Source organism: Coturnix japonica, chromosome 24 (genome assembly GCF_054131305.1).
Source record: "Coturnix japonica strain WE chromosome 24, WE-NBRP24, whole genome shotgun sequence".
Lineage (NCBI taxonomy): Eukaryota > Metazoa > Chordata > Aves > Galliformes > Phasianidae > Coturnix > Coturnix japonica.
This window is the reverse complement of record NC_140686.1, coordinates 5,799,119-5,821,713: the sequence shown is the minus strand read 5'-3', so window position 1 is coordinate 5,821,713 and position 22,595 is coordinate 5,799,119. Positions and strand designations below refer to the sequence as shown.

Here is a 22,595-nt window from a genome sequence, read left to right as displayed (position 1 = left end):
GATCAATTCTGAGTTTGAGGAGTGCAAAGCTGTCTGGGAAAGCCATTGAAAGTATCAGGATTGTGAAACGTGGCTGCAGCTCTTCACCAAAGGCAGGAAGGTAGGAATGCACTCATGATGGTGGCACATGGTGAGCAGTGAGACACAAGAACATGTGAAGAAATTGTGTCACTGTGTCCATCTACAGAAGGGACTCACCTCTGCGGGTGCAGAGACAGCTTTGGGAGCAGCCCTGCTCCATTCCACAGTCTTTTCCTCTTCTCTTCCAGGTGCTTTAAAACAAGGAAAAAGAAAATCACTTGGTCAACAGCAAGCATAGAAAGAAACCTGAGTGCCAGCGTTTCTTCCATGTGCTTATTTCCTCACATTCAATAACAAAGAACACGAGAGAGGCGATATCTCGCAGTCCATACAGTATCCAAGCTCTTCCCTCCTTCACATGCTGTCTCTTCACGAAGCCTCTCTCACCTGCCCAATGAATAACTCACCCCCCTGACCTTTCTGACAGAGGTTGGCCCCCATGTTAAAAACTCAATCCATGCTTTACAAACACATTTACATATTAAAACAAGCAACACGCCAAAGATGAAGATAACCTTGGCGTCAACACACAGAACATGCCACACCAAAAACATGGCAGAAAGAAAGTACAGGAGAAACTGAACTACAAAACCTCACAGCGAATGAATTTTCCAGAATGAAGCAGGCAGACACCATGGATTCAATGGAAAAACACATGGATGGACATCTGGCACTTCCTGCCTTTGCATTTGGTAAGAAACAGCCCAGGCAATTCTACGCAAACTCCATTTGCTTGACAGGGGAAGCACTTCAGCAGAGCAGACAGTGAAACACCTCGTTACCTGCTGGCTTTGCGATCTGCTGCATCCGCAGGGCTTTCTCCTGCTTGATTTCTTCCAAGCTTTTAATATGCATTTCTTCCAATCGCTTGATTTTACACGGTGGCTCTTCCAGTTTCACGTTACCAGGCTCAGGTGGAGGGAAAATTCTCTTCTTCTTGCGCTTATCCTTAGATCTCTTCTCAGTAAGAACCTCTTCTCCTTTTTGCTTTTCTTCTTCCAGTCGTCTCTTCTTCCAGATCTCCCCTGCTGGCTTGGCACCCTTCTCTGTCATCATCAAGAAAGGAGAAGCATAAGGATTACAAGAAATTCCAACGAGAGCTCAATTTTCCAGATTTGTCATAATATTACAGAATATACGTGTTCCCAACAACAACGCTCTTGAGAAAGAATAAGCAGAAAGCCTAGAGAATCTGTGCAGTAAACACCAATGACCATTTACCTCTCCTTGGTGCTCTGTCAACCTCGATCTTCTTCCCCAGCCTTTCTACGAGGCTGCGCTTCAGCGGAAGGCCACTGACATCAGCTACAGAGAGAAAACAGCAACATTCCTAAGATAATTCCTTTGGAGAAAGATTTTTACAAGTCAAACACAAACTTTGGTTTCTCCAAGTGTATGTTCTCAAATTCACCTTTCAGCTGCTACACTTGTGTGCCACTTGGAGTCATCACAGACCCACGACACACTTTCCTCCCTCCTGCTTCAGCAGTGCCCTCCCATTTACGTGGAGGCAGCCAAACAGCAGCTCACAAGCAGCCCTTACCTACAGAGGATTTCCGTTTTCCAGGTTTATCAGCAGTATTCAGTTGACTGACAGGCACCTCCCCTAAAACAAAGAAAAACAAAGTGCTTATTTGACAGAAACCAACAGAATTACTGTCTTGTGAGCCCATTTCCCACCCAAAACAAATACAACCAAAAGACACCACTTTGACAGCCCTGACACAAAATAATATTGCAACTGTAATGCACTCAGGGTAAGTCCCAATTGTAATTTCTCCATTCCACTTAGGAGCCACCAAATGGAAGCAAAGGTACTCATCATTACCCTGCTTTGCAGGCAGCATCACAGTGCTGACCAGTGTCCGCACATTCTCCTTCTTAGGCACACGAACAATCTGAGATTTGAGCCGATGAGCAGGAGCTCCTGAAGGTCCTTCTGATCCAAGTGTTTTTATTCCAGCATTCAAACTGTCATCTGGGAACACAGAGCAGTAAATGAGACTGAGGGACAGAGGCACACGCTGAGGACCACAGCTCTGCAAACTGCCTCCTGCTCAGAAGCATGCAGAACAAACCCTGTCAGCTCTCCCCACAGCTAAGAGCACCATGGACCAGATGTCTGTCTGCTGCCCTCCTTTCATCCTTCTGGATATTAAAAGTAGGCTTTATCCCTTACTTTATCCCATCCATATGACATTAGATTCCTCTATCAGCAAATGTGGCTTTCACCACTGGTTGAAAAGATGCACATACAGGCACTTAAACTCCATGCTGTGGCCTCGTCTTGCTCTAATGATGTAAACAAAGGAGTTTACCTTCCTAATCTGAAAGGCACATGAAGTTACAAGGTAGGAACAAGATCATGGAAATAGCTGATTCCATTCAGCAACCCTATGTTCTGTTGTGTTTGTACAATGAATTGCTTTGGAGTTAATTGGCAAGTGCTTCTGATTAATCCTGGAATACCTTGTTTTGTATCAGCATCAGATTTTATAGTGGAAATTATCTGCAATCCAAGATGGTTTTCTTCAGCTGGTTGCTGGACAGGTGTTTTTGTTTCTTCTCCCTCCTTAGAAAGCTGGTCTGTACAAGCAAAGAAAAAATCAGTCTCTTCAGTTATGCGGTAGGAATTCAATCAGATTATCCACTGCACAAAGATGGCAGGCAAGGCTGAAAACCCACACAGATAAATGCTGAGTCTCCACTTGCCCATCCAAATGGCTTCTCTGTGAACAAAGAAATCCCCCCCTACACAACATTCATCTCCCTGACACCCAGTAAAAGCTTAATTGCAGGAACACAACCAGCAAGGCAAAGGCCACAGGAGCAGAGAGAAGCTGAGCATGCAAGATAAAACTGAGGTATCAGAAGTGCACAAAGTTCAGCTCTGAACCTATCTATCAGCTCACAAGTGAACGTTACCTGGCGTTCTTTATGACACTATACCCACCTGTGAGTAATAGAGTTAATCTTTCGTACCTAAAAAAGACAAACTCACTTTGGCTTGGTGGAAAGAAAACCCCATTGAGGTAACGTCCCTTGGTGTGATGGAAGGCACAGTTGGATTTCTGGCAGCCTCCTGGCTGGTTCTCCCAGTAGCAGGAAATCATGCTGCGTTTTTTCTGAAGACAGAAAGGAAGAAGAGCTGATGGTAACCTGGACCTAAGATCTGCAAAGGGAGACTGAGCTCCAGATGGTGCCAGTGAGCAGACTGCCACAAAGCAGCACTCAAACACCACTCTGAAGAGTGCGCAGGCTGGGAGCACCAGGCTCACTGAGCTTTCGTAGCATTCTGTGGGTGAGGAAACCAGTTTAGAAGGGGTTAAACTAACACACCTTGCAGAATGCTTGTCTGATTGATGTGGTTCTTTAGTATCTGTTGATAGAACACTGTTGGTATCAACTACAAGAATATTCTGCTATGATATACCAATGCCATTGAGCTCTCTTCCCTCTGCTTCCTCCCCTATTCTTAACCGTAGGAACCATCATCATTTCAAAGCAAATGAACCTAATCTGCAAAAGCACATTCAGCCCACCTAAAGAAATGAGAAGTGGGTTTGGTGATAAACTCTGAGGAGCCAACACTCACACTGATCTCCATGTGCCTGAACCTGCAGACATTCCTGAAGCAGCGGCCCTCCTTCCACAGCGTGCAGATGGTTTCATTGCCCAAAGCGGCTTCACAGTGCCTGAAGGGACAGTTGTCTCCCTGTAACCCAATGGAAACCAAGAGAGGAAAATGAAATAGTACAGCCTGAGAACTGGCCATGCTTTGAGCTCATTTTTAGCGAGTTGCTCTATTGTACAATGCAATTAGTTATGAAGTTTGCTGAAGACCAGTAATACTTCTACTTATTCTACCCATTCCTCTTAACTTCAGAACTGAAAGAAAGAAAAAATGAAGGAAAAAACCCAAGCAGACCTTTTTACAAGTGGAATAGAAGTAGAAATAGCAATCATTTCCTTTAATTGACATGCTGGACGAGCGCACAGAAGCAGTTCTGGTCTCGAGGATCTCTGTGCAGCTCTTCCTGTGCTTCTCAAAGAGCTGGCTCGTGCTTCCTTGGACTGAAAGTCTTCTACAGTCTTGATCAGTGAAATCTTCTTTTGAAAAGGAACCCTAAGCAAAACACCGACAAGCAGAAAAGAATGAGGAATGCCCACCCATCTTCCCAGCTTTGTTCTCTTCATTCAATCAGTCTCTCAGGAGCAGTTGTTTCAAAACATTGCCCTCCTCAACACTGGTCAAACTCTAGTAACATCACCCTGACTCAGCACGGAGTCCCTGGGCTGCACGGCTGCAAGCCCTCCAATGGAGCCCCTCCTTCAACACCACGAGTGACAGCAGTGAGTAACCCCAACACATTTGTCTGACCGCTGCAGGTCTTCAAGCTCAACCACCTGGACAACCTCAGCAAATACAGTGATCTTCAAAGCTTTGCAGTTCACTTCTCCTGTAGGCCGAACCAACACTGAATCCGTGAATTAATTAATTATAACAGGTTAGGAAGAATTTTCCTCCTCACTTTGCCTATGTCAAATTCTGTAAGTTGGAATTTCTGGTCTTCAAGGATTCTTCACCTTTGAAGAATCCACAAAAACCATCCTCCGTCTTTATTACCTGTACAGCAAAAGCATGCCAGTGCGTATCAATACACAAATCCACACACATGTGCCTGTATACTGTAACTCAGCACTGCATGGAGCTGCAGCACGATCTGCTCAGCCACAACAAGGGTTTGGGTTGGTTCTTTTTTTTTTTTTCTTTTCTGATGTAAAAATCAAATATTTTGGTATTTTAGATTTGTGTTGTTGCTTTTTTTTTTAAGGTACCAATTGCAGTAAAACCTGCAACCAGGCCAGACAGAAGATCAAATTCAAGTGATTCAGAACTCTTTCATTAAAGTGCTGCACATTTCTGAGCTAAGCATTTCCGATAGTCAATAAAGGTTGGAACCTTTTACTCACACAGACACTAGTGAATTTTCGAGGAAATTTTTTTTTTTTTTTTTTTTTTTCAGGGAATTTCCCCAAATCTAAACTAAAGAGAGGAGAAGTCGGGTTCTCAAGTTAGTTGCTGGATTGACTGCATGACAAAGGGAACAAAAACAGCACTTAAGGACAAAGTTTCCTACCCTCCTCCAGTACTGATAGAAATGCTGCCTTTTACCTTTAGTACCTTCACATCAGATTCCTCTCTGGCAGATTCCTATGCTTCTAACAACCTCGGTGCTGCCCCGCACAGACGCCGGGCACCAACTGTCACTGGACTCTGCACCGTGGAACACGCACACAGCTCAGCACTTCTGTTTCCTCACAATTGGAAGGGTTCTGGAATCGGGAGCATGAAGCGGACTAGAAATACCTCACATCCCTCTGCTCCTTACGAGCCCATCCATTTTAAAACAAGATAACCCCAGACACATCTGTTAGCACAGCAGCCCAAATGCTAACCAGAACACACAGTGTGTAACGCTGAAAGTACCAGTTTAATGCCGCGCCACAAACCCTATATAGTGGTACAGGTGACCACCCCTATCAGATACCCATGACCTCCATGACTCCACTGCTGGTGCATGCAGGCACCACCTGCCCAATACCCAACATCTCCCCCCTCTTTATTATCTGCAGCCCCTGTAAAGGTTCCCCTGCATACTCCCTGTTACCCCAAAGGTGATTTGCACATTTAAGGCTATTCCGCAAATGAATCAAACATTAAACATATGCGAAAAACAATGAAACTGTCATAATAACATACCAAAGAGATGCAGCTGCAGTGACTACAAACCTGAAAGCACACAACAGCAATCTGCCTAAAAATTGTGAAATGCTGTATGGCAACACTTAGTCAACTTGTAGAGAACAGTGCATTCAAGTTCAAGATATCAGCACAGTACACAATGGAGTTACAACTTCTCCAAGTTCAATGTAACACTATTGTACAGAATCTTCATGGCAATCCAGTTCTGTCCAGTGTGCATTATATATTATAGGGGGACTATCCAGGAACAAGGTCTCCCCCGCTCACGAACTATCAGTCCGGCATGAAGGCTGGATTCCCAGTTCGGACCTTCAGGCACATTGGGAGCAACGCTGTCTCATGTGCCGTTACCAGCAGCCGCTGCCCAGTGCTGACATCAAATCACTGGCTGCACTGGAGACATTAACCAAGGAGTTGTTGACCAAAACTGGTGCTGAGATGTTCGGATCCTCACGGTGCACAGGATGGCTCGTCATTTGGTGCCGGCTTAACCCAACGTGCCGGCAGCCAGCAGGGCCCACTTGGGGTCCCGACACAGACGTGTTTCCTGCCCTTGACAAGGAGTGGCATAGGGTCTGGGAGCCATGGCCCTCCGTCAGGTCTGATCAGGACCTGACCTATTGGTGTCCATTTGGTCAGCTGATGGTCTCCCTTCCAATTCTCTCAGTTAACTTTCTAAGAGCACCAAAGGTGGGTAGCAGCTTCTGCGCCTCTTCGTCCCCTGCAAAAGCTCACAGAACTCCATGCTGGCTTTCTCTAATGCTGACCGACTCACACAGTGAGAAGCTCCATCAGCCAGACCTCTCCGCATCATCCACATAATAAGCAGATTGAGGTCCTCATCACACACTCTGTGTCATTTCTTGTCAGCATGTCCTGTCGCATCCCTGGCTCTCCAGCAGGACTGTAATGCTGGGGTGAGCAACACTGGGCACTGTCAGTGTGTTTTTCTTGCAAGCATCTTCCAGGGAAATACGTGCAGGCGTTCCCCACTCTTGGCTGTATCTCTGCAGTGCTGGGTCCTGTGTGAGCAGAGCTCTTTGCCCCAGAAGCCAAGTCACTGCTGTGCAGAGCTCAGCCTCGGGCTGAATGTGCTCCTGAGTTTGTCCCAGTGCAAGGACAACCTTCTCATTGCCCTTTAGGAGCACCTCTGGTGCTGATGGGTGCTCTGCTCTCAGCAACCACTGGATACACGGCGCCAGACGGGTGTGTGCTTTGTCGCCTTGAGCTGTTTGCTCTGATCGCATCTCACCCTGGGGAACCGGGATTTCCCTTTGGTCTCGGTGTCACTTCGAGACCAGTAGCAACACTAGGGGTCAGAGGAGAGCTGCTGAATGTGTGAGCACAGCTGCTAATTGAGAAGGAGATCGCACGCGGGTGACTGCGAAACCCGAATTAATGAGCTTACCTTCACCCTCCTGACTAATGCAGACCTCATGCAGCCCTGGGCCTGCCCTTCTCCAGCCTTTTGCCTTGTTTTGCCTACTCATAGGAAAAGATTTAGCATAGCTCAGAGCCCCAGGCAGCGCTTGGAATGCCAGCAGGAAAGAGCTGCTGGTGTCCACATAGCTCAGGACTGCAGCAGTGGGGCTGCTGGACCTCAGTGTTCTGAACACTCTGATGTGGAAGTGATTGGCTGATGCTGTGGCCGGAGGGATGAGGTGCCTGCAGGGCGTCCCTTGGAAGAACGTTTGGTGAGGATGGATCCTCTGAGCCAGCATCGGGGACAGGGTGCTGGGTGCAAATGCCAGTGCTGCCCCCTGTCATCCTTTTGGTTTTAAAAGGAGTACAGCTCCGTTTCCAAATATTGCCAACCACAGGCTGGCTGGCAGCTTGAAGGAACTGCCATGAAATTGGTCTAATGAAGCGTTCCTGGCAGAGCTTCAGAATGGAGAAAGTGCAGTTTGTCCTCAACTGAGCTGAGGTCCAATGAGCTGAGTTTCGTGGCTCAGAGCAGAGGCCGTGAGCATCATGTCTCACAGTCTGTGTCACCTGGGCAGAGCCGTTAGGCAGGGGCTGCTAGTGGGGAGATGCCAAGGTTTTCCATGAAGATGATTGCTCAGATATGCCTGAGTTCAGATGGAGGGGCCCATTGCCCTACCAGGAAGTGGAAGATGCTTGGGGGTGAGGCAGCTCGTGCTTTCCCATGCCTGTAGGACCTTACAGTGCTGTGCCTTTCCACATACCTACCCCACCTTCTTTCTTTCGCATGCAGGGGGCATCATTAATCCAGTGGGTGGCAGCAGAATTCCAGGACAGCCCCACTGCAGTGCGTCTCTGTGGCAGAAGGACACACCAAGCCTGTGCTCTGCCTGGATGCCACCGATGAACTGCTTTTCACTGCCTAAAAAGGTATTTGTTGGACAGAACAGGTGTGGGGGCTGCTGGCTTTTTATGCGCTATTCTCATAGATCTCCCCAGGCTGGCGTGGGGAATTGGGGTGCATGGCAGGGATGGCTCCTTCTGGGCTGCTCCCCTGTCCCTGCCTTCTGATGTCCAGGTGCTGGAGCAGGCTGGCTCCATTGCCCTGGAGAGGAGCTGTGGGTGGTGGGAGGCAGCGCTTGGGAAGGAGTCGGTGCCTCCACGCCACGGAGGAACTCCCCAGCCCAACTCTCTCAGTCACGTTCTTCTTCCTACAGACCGGAGCTGTAAGTTGTGGAACTTGGTGACGGGTCAGGAAATTGCTTCCCTCAAGGGTCACTCAAATAATGTCGTTTCCATCAAGTACTGCAGCCACACGGGGTTGGTGTTCACCGTGTCCACGTCGTACATCAAAGTGTGGGATATCCGGGACTCAGCGCACTGCATCCGCACCCTGACGTATGTAGTGGGAAGAGTGGCTGTGGGGGACTGTGGGCAGCTCTGGCTTTGCAGAAGATGGTGTGAGGAACTCCTGGGGTCCCACAGGCTGGAAACAGAGCCCAGCTGTTTTAGGATCAGTGCCTACAGCTGTAGGAAGAAGGGAGGCTTAGGGAGATCTTGGAATGGAATCTGTGGGGACCCTCTGCATCAAAGGCTCTAAGGAAAGGACCTGGAAGTGGTTTTCAGCCCTTCCTGGGGGTGGCCAAGAGCTTCAGCAAGAAGGGATGGGGATTTTCTTTTTTGCTTCAACTAATATGCCACAGGAAGACAACCACATTAACCCAGCTGTATTTGTTGTTGTTGTTTATCTACAGCATGAAGCATTTCACTTGGAAAGTCTCTGCTGCCACTCATCGTACAACAGACTTAAAGCACAGCACTTGGCACCTAGCAGTGCTGTGAAGGGTTGGAAAGGCAGCGCATCATTGTGCTGAGGGCCAAGAGACGGTTCAGACAACAGAAGCATTTGTCCACATTTCTGACATGAAGGCTGTCGTCTCCCGATCCGGCGACAAATCAAGGCTGCTGTGTGAAAGTACCGTGCCTCCGCACATGGGATCAGACGGGACTCACACACAGCGTGTAACACCGAATGTACCAGCTTAATGCCACGCCACAAACCTACCCAATACCCAACAGGGGGGACCAGTCAATGCTGCTCATCCGCCATCAACCCCAGATGCTGGAGAAGGCAGACCATGTTGTGGTGCTGGAGCATGACACGATGGCTGAGATGGGGACACCCACCGAACTGAGGACCCGCGGTGGACCCTACAGCCGGCTGCTGCAGCACTGAGGACCACAGGGCAGCTGGAGTGGGATGCGATGGGACATGGGGAGCTGTGGCTGTCTCTGCTCCCCGCTGCAGGATGGGAAGAGTGGGATGCTCTGGGATTTGTATGGAATAAAGTGGAGATGTTTTGTAGAGGAGCAGGTTGGGATGTGGGGTGTGGGCAGCTCAGCCTCAGTGCATGGTTGGTTATGGAAGCTGGGTGTCTGCCCTCAGAATGTGGCTGTGGCAGCACTGTGGGTTATGGGGGGGAAGCACAGCTCAGCCCAATACTGGATGAACTTTCCAGTCATGTCTTCATGCCAAAGCGGTGCAGATAGCACAGGGAGTGCAAAGGGGAGGAGGAGAGCAGCAGTGTGAAATGGAGCAATGGGCAAAGAGTGTGGGGTGGGGGGAGGAGGGATGAGGGGAGGTCCCCTCATCCACCCCAACCCTGAGCACGGCACAGAGCAGAATGCAGGCAGGCTGAGCACAGAACAGCCCAACACTTTATTTCACAAGAAGCAGCACAGGAAAAGCATAACAGCATAGGAAGCAGAGGGAGATGTGAGAGGTAGAGGGGATGGGGCTGTGTTCATCACCGACCCCAAATGCTCGTGTGGCCAGTTGGCCCCTTGCAGGCTGAAGCACAGCACTCAGACGGTTTGGTTACTTCCTGTGTGAAGAAGAAGAGATGGTGTCCCATAGGGCCACGTTCACATCCCAACCCTCAGCTCCCTGCAGAGTCCCGGCCCAGCCCTGGTGCAGCACCACAAGGAGCACAGGGACCCCTTCCAACCCCCAGCCCCACACCGCAGCTGTGCTCGAGTTGCTGGTTCCACCTTCCTGGCCTGTAAGGTAAGAAGAGCCATTGTCTCAGCCCAGTTTGTAGGAGGGAGGCAAGGTTCTTTGATATACGTATACCTGGTGCGGGATTAAGAAACAACGGTTCAAACATTGGTCCGACCAGTTTATTACAAGACTTTATCAGGGAGATGGGGAAGGGGAGGACGGACGCTATTATGGTGTAGGGTGATGGGGAAGGGAATGCAGTAAAAATATGAAATAGAAGCAAGGAGTCTCTGTAGGAAGCAAGAGGGAGATATTCACCACCATGGATCCATCGAGGTTTGTAGTTCAGTCATTGGTCTTCAGTCGTGGTGGGTCGTCAGGCGTTGTTCTGTTAATGGTGACCACGATGACAATTTCCAATGGTAGCACCAACTTATTTATATGTCCAAAGTGGTCAAGTCAGCTCTCTTTGGAGTGACAGCTCGAATCCAAAGTAGTTGAGTCAGCACTCCTTGGAATGGAAGCTTCTGGCTCTGGGATCTTAGCAGAAATTCCTTTGTTCCCATCTTCTGAGCCTTGCCAGCAGATAAGAGGGAGCAGGGATACCCATCCGCATCCTGTTTTTCACAGGACACGATGGCTTCATTACCCAGTTTTCCCACACCAAGCTGGAGCTATTTAGTCCCGGGCCAGATCTTCCACTCATAAACAGTCCTGAGCACTCTTCTGGAGGCAAACAGCTCTGAAGGAAGGTGCTTTCAAATATTCAAATACCCAAAAAGTGATATTGATTGTCACACAGTAGCACCCATTACTTGCCACTTCAATAAATCATTGAGAGTCTTCTCACAAGAAACACCTCAGGAAGCAAGCTTGGAGTCAGAAAACAAGGAAGGACTCTCACAGCCATGAGCCCCAGCCCTGTTCATGCTGTGGGGCATGGAGCAGCTTTGAGCACCAGGAAGGGGAACCCTGGGAGAAAGCGGGGACCTCAATGCTGCCCTGGCACTGGGCAGAGGTGGGGGACAGCGCTGCCCTCATCACTCACTGGGTGCCGTGTTGTAGCCTTTCTCCTTCTTCCCTGCAGACAGAGAGATGCATCAGCACAGGTTCACATCACAGCCAGGCTGAGGGCTCCTGAGGGAGCCTCAAATCCCCCCACAGCCCCCACTGTCCTCCTACACCCCTCCACTTTTACCTGCATGGCGTCTGTAGATGATGAATCCAACGCCAGCCATGATGGCAATGGCCATAACGGCGACAACCACCCCCACCACGTTGGGCACCAGGCTGGACTGTGACCGCTCTGGGGGAAGGCAGAGCTGTCAGCAGGGCAGCCCAGAGCCCCCCAGCCCCACATCCCCTCACTCACCCTATGAGTAGAGGCTGGGTTGGGGCAGGCTGGCATGCTCCACGCAGCACTGGTACTTGTCCCCGTCCCCAGGCACCGCGTCGATGGTGACCAAGGTGTGGTAGGTGCCGTAGCTGTTGGGCACGATGCCCCCCGAGTTGGTGTCCTGGCCCAGCACCATGCTGTCCTTCATCCAACTGACGGCGATAGGCTGTGGGTAGAAGCCGTGAGCGTGGCAGGACAAGGTCAGGATCCCGTCGGCCTTCTTCCCCCACACTCACACCTCGGGTTGCTCTGAAGGTGGGCGGCAGTGAGGGCCGGGCTGAGCTCCCCACGCTGAGCCCCCGCCCCACCTGCAGTCTCACACCGCAGGACCCCCTCACCTGTCCTCCCCAGTTCTGCCTTCCCGTTCTCTACATGTCTCTGCAGCCACTGCACACAGGTTTGCTCCAGGTAATGTTTCCGTCTCTCAGCATAACCAGGTTCCTCCCACGCTCTCTTGGTAGGAACTGACTCTGGAACCGCTGCAGTAAACATCATCGTGTCTTTGTCGAAGGCAATGAAGTCTCTCCCATCATAGCCATACTGATGATAGCCCCGGGTGGTGCCGTCCTCGAGGATGTCACAGCCCAACATCCGCTGCCATGTGTGAGACCCTGAAACACAGCCAGGCAGGGGTTGATGGGCCCCTTCAGCTCCAGGGGACCCACTGTAGTGGGGATGGGGTTGGGGTCCCCCAGGGTCGAGCTCGGTGGGGCTGTGACGGGCAGCCACGGGACGGTGCCGCCGGGCAGGACCAGCCCTGGGGGGTGCGGGCGGCAATGCACCATGGAGCCCCATCCCACAGCATGGAGCCGCGGTGCCAGCTGTGCTCACCGCCGCTCTGGTTGTGGCGCCGTGCCGCATTGACCAGGCTCATGCAGCTATTCTGCTCATTGCTCAGTGCTCTCTGGGTGTTCCTGTCCCAGTACTCGGGATCCACAGCTCCAGGTGCCTTCATCCACTCGGTGCAGGGCACGTAGCTCCGACCAGAGCTGTTGTAGTGCACGAAGATTTCGCCATCCACGTACCCCACTTCAAAGAACCAGGGCTGCTCGGGGCCGGAATCCGTCATCCCTATTTCCAAGTACCGCATGGAGTGGAGCTCTGCGGGGTCGGAGCGCGGCGACCCCCCCTTTTTTATTAATTAGCAAGCTACTGCCTATAGAATAACAACACTACTTATATTAATAACATAACCATTATAACTCAATCAAGGCCTCGATTGACAATACTCTAGATGTGAAAAAAGAGACAAGTCAAACACAGCATAACAACATTACTGTTAAACCTACTAAAAAGAACAAACACGTTTGCTCTGCAACCTAAGTTTCTGCAACCTGGAAATAAATCCATGAGGGTCCCATTGTGTTCACATGTAACTAGTTAGGAAAAGTCTTCAACTTTCATATACTCTGATATATTGATTTTTAATGGCCACTAACTATTGTGCAACAAATGCTTTTAGGATGCTCATAACCATGCCTTTGAGCTAATAATTGATAATTGAACTTTATGAAGTTGCATGTCAGATAGAACCAGTTTTAGAGGACAAATGTGCTGGAGTATCACTAGGGGCATTATTACTTATTGACCCTTGAGAAACAGCAAACCGTGTTGGTGGTGGTTGCGACAGGCGGTGCCAGCAGGGCCTTCCCTGCTTCAAAGTGCACCTTTCCTCTCTCACCCATCACAGATTCTCTCCTGCATTCAGGGTCTGAAGGATTTCTTCCAGTTGTACACCATATCCGCATGGCCAGTGCGTGATACAGAGCCCAAGTGGAACAGCTGCCTGGAAAACAGAATAAACTATCAAATTTAGTTCTATTAGTATGCACTTTTGTCTCAAGTGATGCATGGTCATATTTTTAAAATCCCAATTAGTTGGGTGTAAGAGACGTATCCATTCTACGATACAGGGTCATCCCTTTGCCTGGGATTCCTTTCCAGGTTTTGTCTTTGCAAATTAAGAAAAGCTAATTAATAGGCTAATAACATCATGAGTGAGCAGTACTAACATACTAAAAGAGCTATTCCCATAGATTACAGCACTGATTACATCAAATCCTTTCTTTAACACACATTTGATCTATGGATAATGCCTAAAATTCTAATTCTTGAGACTGCAGTGGTAACACAGAAAATCACACACTATGTCAAACCATTACTAATATTATTTATAACACCGCAAGTTACAAAGCAATTCCACTAGGAAAGAAACACACAAACACAGTTACTATAAAGGCTGGATGCTATTTTCTGCCTTGAGATGAGACCAACAACGTATTCTGGTGGTGTTAGTAACAACCGCACAAGATTAGAAGTGTCTAGTGTCATATGAGTATCCTCAGTGAAAATCCATTGAATGATTTGCTAAGAAGCTTCAGATCGTTTCCCATAGTCAGTCACAGTCTTACCAGCCTGCTGTAACAATTTCCAATGATGCACTTCCCACCGAGCAGCTCCCTGCTGATCGTCTATCAGCGGGCAAGCGAGCTGAAACACAGCTTGACACGGTCTCTCCAATATCATGTCTCTAATGACTCCAGACCAACGCAAAGGTGGAGGATCGCTACGTGTGGGGGGGAATCGCATAGACAGGGGCTGTAAAGACATCGGTGAAACGCTCGAAGAGACTGATGCCTCCTTCGTACGCAGTTCTAAGTCCTGCAGCTCCTCAGTTAATGTTTTATTATGTTCCTCCAACGCTTTCTCATTCCCACCATTATCCGAGTCGCTTTCACTCTCAGGAGCTTCTTGCTGCTCTGCACACCCCTCAGCCCCCCCCCACCGCACCTTCCTCACCAGCCAAAACCGGATCTGCCAGAGACGTTGAAGAGGTCGAAGACGGGGGATTATTAGGGGCTTCTGCGGCAGCCCTGACTTGTGAGGCTGATGAGCAAACGGAGTACGAAACTCCTGGTAACAGGGAGTCAAGCTCTGACCTTGACTGAGCACTAGGTCCGGATAGAGCTTGTACCACAGCAGCAGCAATCTCCCACTCGGCTTGCATATTCTTCAGTGTATTTATTTTGTATTCCTTATTTTTGGAGATAACAAAGTCCCACATATGGTCGACTATTTCTCGACATTCGGCTACAGTGAACATCAGTGCCACCTCCTGAAGGTGTCCATTCATATGAGCCCATTTTACCAGCTCGGATATGCATTTAGGAGATACCTGCTCCCCTGTCTTAGAGAGAATACATTCGAGCAGTTCCTCCACAGCTTCCCACAACATCGTGGATGGCAGAGAACGGGATGGTACCCCGATGAGAGGTGAGTGCCATCCCCCCCCCCCCCACAGTTCTTTATTGCCCCCACCTCATTATTTGTGGTTCCTATCCCTTTATTTTGTTCTCTCCCCCATATTTGTGCCCTCACTCTGTGTTTATTTTGCTCACCCCCCCTCCGCCCCCGCAATTTTTTCAAACCAGCTTCGTCTGCACCAGCAAGCACCTGCGGGACCCTGAAGCTGGTGGGGGACGTGGGGACCCCCCTGAGAGGGGAGAGCGCAACAGCCGCTTGGACTGGGAGCAGGAGCCGGAGGCTGAGGAGCGGGGGAGGCGAGAGCAGGATGGGCAGAGGGGCAGGGGGCGTGGGCAAAGCTGTGGGTGAGTCAGTGATGTATGGGTGCATCTGTTCTGGGGTGGTGCTGAATGGGGTGGAAGCTGTGCTGACCTCACCCCCCCACAGCTGTGCCTTTGTCACCTACAAGAAGATGGAATCAGCTGACCAGGCTCTGGGGATCCCTGGGTGAGCTGGGGGGCACTGGGGGGGCACAGGGACGGTGTGGGGGTGCCAGCAGTGCTGAGTCCCTGCCCCCATCCTGTGCCCCAACAGCCGTAAAGAACAGTGCCAAGGGCTCACACCGCGACAAGCGGGCGCAGGTGGTGTACAATGAGGACCTCTTCGGGGGGCAATAAAGGTTTAGTGCACACAGCAGTGGTGTGGCAGGGTGACAATGGGACAGCGGGAGAACGGGGATGGGGGAACTGTGGGACACGGGGAGCTGCAATGGGGGAGGCTGAGTGGTGACCAGCTGCACACACACCTGTAACTGAACTGCCAGCCTCACCTGGCTGTGGTGCTGAGCATGCTGGGCTGCCTGGCCCTGCTCTCAGCAGCACTGTGTCCTCCCTCCCAGCCCCCACAATTCCACTGATACAGTTATGTCTGTTAGAGAGATTCACACCGCATGGAATGTGCCACGGCCAATAGCAACTGAAGGCTTCAGAGCCAAATAAGTGTGAGGAGGCCGTGCTGGAGCTCATCTCTTCCATGGAGCTCATAACAGCAGCACAGCAGTAACCCTGGTGGCAGCAGCACCAGGATGTTGCTGGAGCAGCACTCCTGGCTCCCCTCCTGCTCCCTCCAAGAGCTGCAGGCAGACGTACAGCACTGCTGTCCTGTGCCAGGTTTATTTAAAAACACAGCTGGGAGCCGCCAGCATAAACAGAGGAGCCTGACTACGTTCATAAAATATCTTAAATAGAAGGCAAATACAAAAGGAAAAGATAAAATATTTACAGTAACAGTGGCAGACACGACATGGGCACAGTCCCACCCAGAGTCAGCAGAAAACCACTCAATACCCTGCTGAAGCACAGAGTCACCACGGCGTCCTCCAGCAGGGCCAGGGCTGCACTGTGCCCACAGCAGGGCTGGGATGGCTGCACTCTGAACTGAGACAAGTGAAGCGCACACGTGTTGGCTTCCAGAAATCATCAGCACAGCATCAAGCTCTGTCAGCAAACAGCACTGGAAATCCAGCAAAAGGGAAAGGAGGGAATAACGCAGCAGTGGCGTGCAGCTCCCACTTCTCACACTGCTGCTGCATCACTGCTGATAACTGGAAGGCAGGGAGCACCCCCCCGCCTTGGTGGCACATTTGGTCCAAAACAAAAGAATAATTCTGCTCCCTCCCACCCCCACATTGTCATTAAGTTGCCTTAAAGGATTCGAGTCATAAACAAAAGCATACACCAAAAAAACTCAAGAGCTGGCAGAACTCCAGGCTAGACATGGGGACTGCCCGAGAAATGGGAGCACCGAAGAAGCTTCCAGCTGCACCCAACGCTGAGCATGGCCAAGGGAGGAGGAAGGAAGGAGCTTGAGGTTGAAGCCTTCAGAGCGTCACTGAATCAGGAGATCAATTGCCAGGCACTGCAGCACACAGATGGACGTCCTTCTGGGCTGTCACAGAACTGCTTTGTCCTCTTGCTGCTGAAAGGAGCCAACCAGGATCAGGGAATGGATGCACAGGACCTCAACTCTGACCAGCAGGAAAACTCAGGACAGTGGAATGCAGTCTGCCAATCTTTTACCAGTTCAGCTGTGCTATAAGACTCATTGTGAAGCCTTTTAAAATATTTATTTATATATATATATATGCTATAAGACTACTCAGATATACTGTCAATCATCTCAGAAAGTTCAGGATGGAGTTCATCCACATCCTTCTCAAGCTCCAAGTCAATTTCTCCTTCCATTTCCTCTAAGAGTTCCGAGATGAACTTTTCAGTGTCATCTTCTACAGCCTTGGTGAGCAGGCTGACCTCAGGCAGGGCTGGAGCAGCAGTCTGGAAAGAAGGAAGACAAAGTCAATGATTGCTCAGGAGATCCATCCTCTGCAGCGCTTCTCCTTCAGCACTGCTGAGCCTTAACCCAACACGCGGGCTAAGGGGCTCCTGAAGGACGTTAACAACCATATGAAGGCTTCAGAGCACCTCAGGTCTTTTTAACAATGCAGCAATAATGGACAAATTCCTTCACACCACAAAGGAATCACAGGGCTGTAGAGCATTGTGCGCACACTGCCATTCATCCAGCATCCAGCACACAGCGATTGCTTTGAAAGGAAACCTGCAGAACATTTCAGTTCTCCACACTTTCTGCAGCAGTTGTATCTCTGTATCAGCCTGACCAGGACAGCACTGACACTTCCTCCCCTCCTTACCAAAGCTGCTATTTTAGCCTTTTTAGCTGGAGGCTCCTCTTCTTCAGTGCTTCTCCGAGGATTCACAGCTGCCACAGCAGAAGGAGAGATCTCAGCAGCCTTCCGCTTCCTTGCTCGCTTCGTGGGGGTGCTGGCTTTCCCATCCGAGGGCTTCACACACACCTTGCCCTTGGCTACAGGAAGAAGAGAGAGCTGGTACAATTGTGCCTTGAGAGGAGTCCAGGTTGTCCTGTCATTCCCACAGCTCTTCTCCACAGTTAAATACATCTGGCCAGCAAAATTACATTGCTCTTTCCACAAATCTCAGCAGTATCTTCCACAGTAAGTGCTGCATACCAACAGTCCCACCAAAGGAACAAAGAAACTGCAGAGCTACACCATATTATAACCCAGACAAGGGAAACAGCCATACAGCAGGAGAAAGCAATACATGGTCCCTCTAGAGAAAGGAAAAAGCAGGAGCTACAGACAAGAGTGTGCAACCAGACGCTGTGCAAGCCACAACAGACCCAAAAAATACATCCAGGGGTTTATCACACAGGTAAGTCTGCAGCTCAGTGCCACTGTCTGTCCCTCGTTCTCAAGCTGAAGTCTGGCTGGAAGGAACACAAGTGAACTAAGAAAATAAGCATTTCCCTTTCTAGCACTAAGCAAAGGCACGCACCCACCATGAGCACTCAGGTCCCTTTACTTCCAAGGACCACCTCACACTCAACACTCATTCATACTTCTCTGCTCCTGAGGTTGGGCTGATGGTTTCCCTGGCAATGCTTTTGCCCACCGTGCTGAGATTTCACTTAGGCCTTTGCAAGCTGATAAGCTGAACATGAAGGGTGGATTCAGGACTGCTAAGCTCTGCACTTTTACCTTTGACTGTTTCTTCAGCAGCAGCCGGCACAGCAGCCACTTCCTTCTTCAGCTTCTCCGGTTGTCTCAGCTGTAGCTTCTCCTTTATTGTCCCCTCAAGGCTCTTTGCTTGAGCTCTAGAATTTGGTGTACTCTGATCCGAGGGCTAAAAAGAAATAAAGTAAGTGCAAAATAAGAACAAACACCAGAGGGAGCATATGAAGGAAATCAGATTAGAGATGTTTCAAAAACGGGTTACTGCCTCTCTGCCAGATACAATCAGATCAATTCTGAGTTTGAGGAGTGCAAAGCTGTCTGGGAAAGCCATTGAAAGTATCAGGATTGTGAAACATGGCTGCAGCTCTTCACCAAAGGCAGGAAGGTAGGAATGCACTCATGATGGTGGCACATGGTGAGCAGTGAGACATGAGAACATGTGAAGAAATTGTGTCAATGTGTCCATCTTCAGAAGGGACTCACCTCTGCGGGTGCAGAGACAGCTTTGGGAGCAGCCCTGTTCCATTCCACAGTCTTTTCCTCTTCTCTTCCAGGTGCTTTGAAACAAAGAAAAAGAAAATCACTTGGTCAACAGCAAGCATAGAAAGAAACCTGAGTGCCAGTGTTTCCTCCATGTGCTTATTTCCTCACATTCAATAACAAAGCACAGACAGAGGCGACATCACGCAGTCCATACAGTATCCAAGCTCTTCCCTCCTTCACATGCTGTCTCTTCACAAAGCCTCTCTCACCTCCCCAATGAATAACTCACCCCCCTGACCTTTCTGACAGAGGTTGGCCCCCATGCTGAGGAATCAATCCATGCTTTTCAAATACATTTACATATCAAACTAAGCAATACAAGCCAAAGATGAAGGCAACCTTGGCATCAACACACAGAACATGCCACACCAAAACCATGGCAGAAAGAAAGTACAGGAGAAACTGAACAACAAAACCTCACAGCAAATGAATTTTCCAGAATGAAGCAGGCAGACACCATGGATTCGATGGAAAAACACATGGATGGACATCCTGGCACTTCCTGCCTTTGCATGTTGTAAGAAACAGCCCAGGCAATTCTAAGCAAACTCCATTTGCTTGACAGGGGAAGCACTTCAGCAGTGCGGACAGTGAAGCACCTCGTTACCTGCTGGCTTTGCCATCTGCTGCATCCGCAGGGCTTTCTCCTGCTTGATTTCTTCCAAGGTTTTAATATGCACTTCTTCCAATGGCTTGATTTTACGCGGTGGCTCTTCCAGTTTCACGTTACCAGGCTCAGGTGGAGGGAAAATTTTCTTCTTGCATTTACCCTTAGCTCTCTTCTCAGTAAGAAGCTCTTCTACTTTTTGCTTCTCTTCCTCCAGCTGTTTGTGTTTCCTTTCAGCCAGGGCTTCCGAGGTTTTGATGCGAACTGCAGGAGAAGGCCTCACCCCGGAGCTGGGATCCTCCACCTTACAGCACCCTTCTGCCTGGGGGGCAGCTGGGGTTTCTCCTCGCTGATTCGCTCTCTCAAGACGGATCTCTTCCAGAGTTTTGACATGGATCTCCCCTGCTGGCTTGGCACCCTTCTCTGCCATCATCAAGAAAGGAGAAGCATAATGATTAAAAGAGAGTCCAGCGAGAGCTTAGGTTTTCAGATTTGACATAATATTACAGAATATGCGTGTTCCCAACAACAACGCACCCAGGAAAGAATAAGCAGAAAGCCTAGAGAATCTGTGCAGCAAACACAGACAACCATTTACCTCTCCTTGGTGCTCTGTCAATCTTGATCTTCTTCTCCAGCCTTTCTGCCAGGCTGCGTTTCAGCGGAAGGCCACTGACAACAGCTACAGAGAAAAAACAACAACATTCCTAAGATAATTCCTTTGGAGAAAGATTTTAGAACAGTTAACCACAAAAAAGTCTATCTCTCATGGAGCACCCAGCCACCAGCAACTGCTACTCCAAAACCAGCAGTGCAAGATAATGGTTCACTTCTGTGAACGGCTCTATTCCCCAGCACAGTGCCAGCTATCTGAGTATTATCAGAAGGATAACAAAGTAGGGCATATGAACTCACCACTTTGTTGTTTGGTTTTATCCTTTTGTTTCTTCAGTTTGATTTCTTCAAGTGTTTTTATTCCAGCATTCAGACTGTCATCTGGGAACACAGAGCAGTGAATGAGACTGAAGGACAGAGGCACACGCTGAGGACCACAGCTCTGCAAACTGCCTCCTGCTCAGAAGCATGCAGAACAAACCCTGTCAGCTCTCCCCACAGCTAAGAGCACCATGGACCTGACGTCTGTCTGATACCCTCCTTTCATCCTTCTGGATATTAAAAGTAGGCTTTATCCCTTACTTTAACCCATCCACATGATTCCTCTATCAACAATGTGGCTTTAACCAGTGGTTGAAAAGATGCACATACAGGCACTTAAACTCCATGCTGTGGCCTCATCTTGCTCTAATGAAGTAAACAAAGGAGTTTACCTACCTAATCTGAAAGGCACATGAAGATACGAGGTAGGAACAAGATCATGGAAATAGCTGAGTCTATTCAGCAACCCTATGTTCTGTTGTGTTTTTACAACAAATTGCTTTGGAGTTAATTGGCAGCCCACAGTTTATATTCTTAAGTACAAATGGAAGTGATTACAGACAGGTTCCTTATTTTAACAGCTATACTTACCTGGTAAACCCATAGAAGCAGCCTAAGTGAATAGAGTAACTAGTAAAGAACCGGGAAAAGCAACCACACTCACCATCATCACATTTGTCATCATCTGCAGCTTTGATTAAAATGGGAGGATGTGTAGCGCTTGGGACTCTCTCTTTGTTTTCCATTTGCATCACTTCCATCAACTGTGGAGAGGGATCGGACTGCACGGAAAGCTTGCTCTGCTGCACTGTTATCTGAGCTGCATTCGGATCGTCACCTGCAGACTCTGGTGGACTTGGCAGCGTAGCTACAGGAAGAAAAGGATCAATTTAAAACTTTGATCCTAACCTTACAACCACTGCACAAAGATGGCAGGCAAGGATGAAAACCCACACAGATAAATGCTGAGTCTCCACTTGCCCATCCAAATGGCTTCTCTGTGAACAAAGAAATCCCCCCCTACACAACATTCATCTCCCTGACACCCAGAAAAAGCTTATTTGCAGGAACACAACCAGCAAGGCAAAGGCCACAGGAGCAGAGAGAAGCTGAGCATGCAAGAAAAAACTGAGTATCAGAAGCGCACAAAGTTCAGCTGTGCATCTATCAGCTCACAAGTGAACGTTATCTGGCATTCCTTATGACACTATACCCACCTGTGAGTAATAGAGTTAATCTTTCATTCCTAAAAAAGACAAACTCACTTTGGCTTGGTGGAAAGAAAACCCCATTGAGATAACGTCCCTTGGTGTGATGGAAGGCACAGTTGGATTTCTGGCAGCCTCCTGGCTGGTTCTCCCAGTAGCAGGAAATCATGCTGCGAAATTTCTGCAGACGGAAAGGAAGAAAAGCTGATGGTAATGTGGACATAAGATCTGCAAAGGGAGACTGAGCTCCAGATGGTGCCAGTGAGCAGACTGCCACAAAGCAGCACTCAAACACCACTCTGAAGCGTGCGCAGGCTGGGAGCACCAGGCTCAATGAGCTTTTCTAGCATTCTGTGGGTGAGGACACCAGTTTAGAAGGGGTTAAACTAACACACCTTGCAGAATGCTTGTCTGAATTATGTGGTTCTTTAGCAACTGTTGAGAGAACACTGTTGGTATCTACTACATTAATATTCTGCTATGATATACCATTGCCATTGAGCTCTCTTCCCTCTGCTTCCTCCCAGCCCCCTCTTAACAATAGGAACCATCATCATTTCAAAGCAAATGAACCTAATCTGCAAAAGCACATCAGCCCACCTAAAGAAATGAGAAGTGGGTTTGGTGATAAACTCTGAGGAGCCAACACTCACACTGATCTCCATGTGCCTGAACCTGCAGTCATTCCTGAAGCAGCGGCCCTCCTTCCACAGCCTGCAGGTGGTTTCATTGCCCAAAGCAGCTTCACAGTGCCTGAAGGGACAGTTGTCTCCCTGTAACCCAATGGAAACCAAGAGAGGAAAATGAACTAGTGCAACCTGAGAACTGGCCGTGCTTT

General features: G+C 49.2%; 1 protein-coding gene and 1 pseudogene across 2 annotated transcripts in view; both read right to left on the bottom strand.

The window, feature by feature from the left end:
* Positions 1–22,595, bottom strand: part of LOC146757175 (zinc finger CCCH domain-containing protein 11A-like) — a 36,953-nt pseudogene that overhangs the window by 860 nt on the left and 13,498 nt on the right. Inside the window, exons 8-17 of the transcript XR_014937088.1 lie at positions 19,581–20,036; positions 18,947–19,020; positions 18,488–18,632; positions 17,630–17,793; positions 17,208–17,243; positions 15,096–15,191; positions 14,458–14,580; positions 12,499–12,712; positions 11,906–12,278; positions 11,687–11,819 (exon numbers count right to left, since the gene is read on the bottom strand). The product of XR_014937088.1 is annotated as a zinc finger CCCH domain-containing protein 11A-like (transcript). The remainder of the gene's footprint in view (positions 1–11,686; positions 11,820–11,905; positions 12,279–12,498; positions 12,713–14,457; positions 14,581–15,095; positions 15,192–17,207; positions 17,244–17,629; positions 17,794–18,487; positions 18,633–18,946; positions 19,021–19,580; positions 20,037–22,595) is intronic.
* LOC146757177 (zinc finger CCCH domain-containing protein 11A-like) lies at positions 83–1,169 on the bottom strand. The gene is made up of 2 exons (XM_085523293.1): positions 864–1,169; positions 83–272 (listed from the first exon to the last, which is right to left on the bottom strand). The coding sequence occupies exons 1-2, from the start codon at positions 1,135–1,137 to the stop codon at positions 169–171; spliced, it is 378 nt and encodes a 125-aa protein (XP_085379419.1). The 5' UTR covers positions 1,138–1,169; the 3' UTR covers positions 83–168.